Source organism: Drosophila navojoa, chromosome X (genome assembly GCF_054131105.1).
Source record: "Drosophila navojoa isolate 15081-1374.11 chromosome X, UAZ_NAV_1.0, whole genome shotgun sequence".
Classification (NCBI taxonomy): Eukaryota; Metazoa; Arthropoda; class Insecta; order Diptera; family Drosophilidae; genus Drosophila; species Drosophila navojoa.
The window spans coordinates 6,055,369-6,058,937 of record NC_142895.1 but is presented as its reverse complement, the minus strand read 5'-3'; the positions used below and the strand labels follow the sequence as shown (position 1 = coordinate 6,058,937).

General features: G+C 40.3%; 1 protein-coding gene across 1 annotated transcript; it reads right to left on the bottom strand.

The window, feature by feature from the left end:
- Positions 1-2,053: 2,053 nt before the first annotated feature.
- On the bottom strand, positions 2,054-2,794 carry LOC149090546 (uncharacterized). Its single transcript, XM_089263365.1, has 4 exons — positions 2,776-2,794; positions 2,656-2,695; positions 2,521-2,594; positions 2,054-2,469 (listed from the first exon to the last, which is right to left on the bottom strand). Exons 2-4 carry the CDS (start codon positions 2,681-2,683, stop codon positions 2,140-2,142), a joined length of 432 nt encoding a protein of 143 aa, XP_089119491.1. The 5' UTR covers positions 2,684-2,695; positions 2,776-2,794; the 3' UTR covers positions 2,054-2,139.
- Positions 2,795-3,569: the final 775 nt, after the last annotated feature.

The window sequence follows — 3,569 nt, the reverse complement described above, 5'->3', positions numbered from 1 at the left end:
TCCATAAACTAGTTCCGAATGCCAATTTGTCTAGCTGTTCTGCGTGGCTCCAAATTGGACTGGTTAGGGTATTCAAATTAATGCCGCTCAAATGCTGAGCCAGCAAAAGGAAAAAAACGAAGGAAGCTGGCGATAAAAAATGTGAGCTTTAAATAGCAGCAGCTGAAGGTGTAAACCAGGCGCACTGGGGGGGCGTGGCAGCTGAGGGCAGGCAAGGGCCGGGCAAAGGTTGCATGCAAAGCTGGATGCGTATTAAACGGACGAGGACAACAACAGCAGCGATAAACAGGCGGCCAGGCCAATTGCCGAAATGAGGAGGGGAGAGCGACGGTGCGCCAGGTGAGACGATAGGCGGTAGATGGTAGATGGCAGGTGGTAGGTGGTAGGCGTGGCTGGTTCGTGCAACGGCGAATATGTGTCATGAGCCATTTAAGCTCATTACGGGCATCAATTTGGGACGCAAAAATTATGCTCCAACCTTAAGTGTTTCCCACTTGCAGCACGAATTGAAGCTAGAGTGTGGCTTAGTATGTGTGTGTGTGTGTGTCGAATGGGATGCTGTGTGTGCTGTGTTGGCAAACAAATCTGCTTGTGAGCGCAAAAAAGTGGCAAATTGTTAATTTTAAGCTACTTGGGAGCGAGCGAGCGAGTGACGCAAATTGCCATGTGGCAAAAGTTGTTGCTGTTGCTGTTGCTGCGAATTTTCCGCTGCTTCCTCTTCTCATGCATACATATAGTATATATACATACAGTTTTTCATTTGACTTAAATGAAATTAACACACACACACACACACACACGCACACAGGTTGCTGCTTAGATCAATGTGCAGAGCAAAGGCCCAGCTTGGGTAACAATCGAATTGAATTTTGAAGTCGGCCAGGCAGCATGAATTGTACTTTGTAGCAGATGGGCAGAGCAAGAGAGAGAGAGAGAGAGATATAGAGAGATAGAGAGAGAGAGATAGAGAGAGAGAGAGAGAGAGAGAGAGAGAGAGAGACAGAGAGATACGCACACCTCCAGGCAAGCAGTTATATAGCCCAATGGATGGCTATATATTGTGGTCATGTAAGAAAAGGCACAACAACAGTAGGAGCAGCAGCAGGAGGAGCAGCAGCAGCAGCAGGAGCAGGAGGAGCAGCAGCAACGGCAGCTGAAGAAGAAATCCATAAAGCGCAGCAGCCATAACAAAAACGCGAAATGAATTTCACTTGAAATGTGAAAACATAAAAATTGTTTATGACTTCCGCTACGTTAACTGTGTGTGCCAATGTGTGTGTGTGTGTGTGTATGTGTGAGTGAGTAGGTGTGTGTGTGTGTGTTGGCCCAGCTGAATCAAGCCAAGCCCAGCTCAGCTGAGGCGGCCTGCATTGGCCAGAGACTTGAAGATTTCTCAAGCTTCTCTTGAGCTCTTATTTGTTTTATTTTTTAAAAAAACTTCAATTTAATAAATTATAAAAATAAAAATAAAAATAAACATACAACTAATTTCAAATAACAATAAACATATTTTTTTCATTTTCTTCCAGTTATTTTTAGTTTAATGCTTTTACTTTGTAATAAAGTCCACATTTTGCGATACATTTCTAATGCATACTAATATTAGCATATGTGCATGTATTCTAATTATTACTAATTATTGTTTATTTGTTTATTTTATTAATATTCTTGTTATACACTGAACCCATTGAAAATGGCAAATTTGTTAAAAGTAGATAACAAGCAGAAGGGGCGTGGCAGACCCCATAAAGTATATATATTCTTCTTCTCAGAGCGGCAAGCGTCTATCTCAGAAGATATAATTGTCAGAGACTTCTAGGTCCGTATATACCACGTGTTGCTTAACAAAATCGATAACTCCTCCCGTTATTTTGTTAAAGATTAAAAACATTATCGAAAATCAAAAATAATTTTATATCTGCAACATCCTTAAAGTTAAAGTCTCCAAGTTTAAAATGTATATTATAGAATTGCAATTTTTGTTAAAATTCACCCCACACCCCTATATCCTCCCCCTGACCCTAATATTTGTAAAAGACAAAGCACAAGCAAATACATACATACATATGTATAGTTTAATCATAATCCAAAGGTGTTAAGAAGATGGTCTACCCACAAGAAAAGTTATTAAAATTAAGATTACTGTGTACGGGGATGGGGTTTGTGTAGATTGTCAGCGTAGAAATAAATTAGCATTATGGGGGCATACTTCTTGAGGTCCTCCCCACTAATGATTTCCGGTAACTTGCGATTTTTAAATCGCACCAGAAATAGCCTTTGATTTTCTTGCATAAACAGTTTCATAATGCAATCTGGTTTGAGCCCGCGCTCGAACCCGTTGTTGACGGTGGGGACGAGTTTTTTGTATTTTTTCAAACACCGTCGCAACACCTTTGCCACTAATTTGTTGTTTGTGGCATTTTCTTCAGCCCTATCCACGGGCTCCAATTGAGTTTTGCGTGGACGACCCTGCAAACAAGAATCAATAGCTGACGCATTGAGACTAAAAGGAAAACTTACACGCGGACGCTTGGGTGTCTCGGCGACCGACTGTACTGTGGGAGATGGAGCCGGAGTAGCGGTGCCAGCTGCAACTATGTGTATATACATATGTATAATTATTAATTAATGTAAATATATAAATTCAACACTTACGTTGCATATTCATTGATGGAGAATCCATTCCGAAGTTGAGCTAAATTAATTCACATTCAGTTAATATTGAATAATGAAAAAAAAAAAAAAAAAATGGAAAATAAAATTACAAAAATTTACCAATTGAATTTCCGTATTTCGTCTGTCTAGTCAAACGTAAGACTGATTATTTTTACAATGTGTTTAAATCTATATCAAGATATTTGACAGCAAACACGCGGATTACTAGATTGCAGGCATAGTTTGCAAATAGCTGTAAAGTGCCTTTCACACACACTTTGAAAAATGACTCAGACAGTCCGTCTACAAGTCAAATTATTCAACAAATAAGTTCTCATAATATTGCCCACACTGAAGCGCAGTCGCTGCTTACTGCGCAGTTAGCAGAGCGCGAGCTGTGTATGTATGAGTGCATATAAGAAGTGCAGAATGATTAGAATATCGGTTGGCAGGGTCCAGGGTATCTCCTAGTCGAGCAGCCTCAACTAGAGCTCTCTTACTAGTTTCATACTAATTTTTGACTGCAGTCATATACATACATATATGTACATAAATATAATTAACTATTTATACATAGATAGCAAATAATAAATATATGTATGTATATATGCAGAGTTATTTATGTAGACTTTTATTGTTGCATGAATCCGTTATTCGCTTTATCGAATTTATTCGACTCTTTCGCGCTGCTCATCCCCGCTTTGTCGCTTGCATCGGTCCCCTTTTTGCCCCCCATATTGCCAGTGATTTATTTGGTTATATGATCTGCTTTGATCTGTCCGGATGGAGAGCCAGTAACAGGGCTTTAAGCACTCGATAAGCCAATGGCAGTGACAGCGACAGCGACTGCTGAGTGGCAGATAGCGAGCCAACCCACAGCGCTCCGAAAAAAAGAGGACAAAGCGCAACACGTT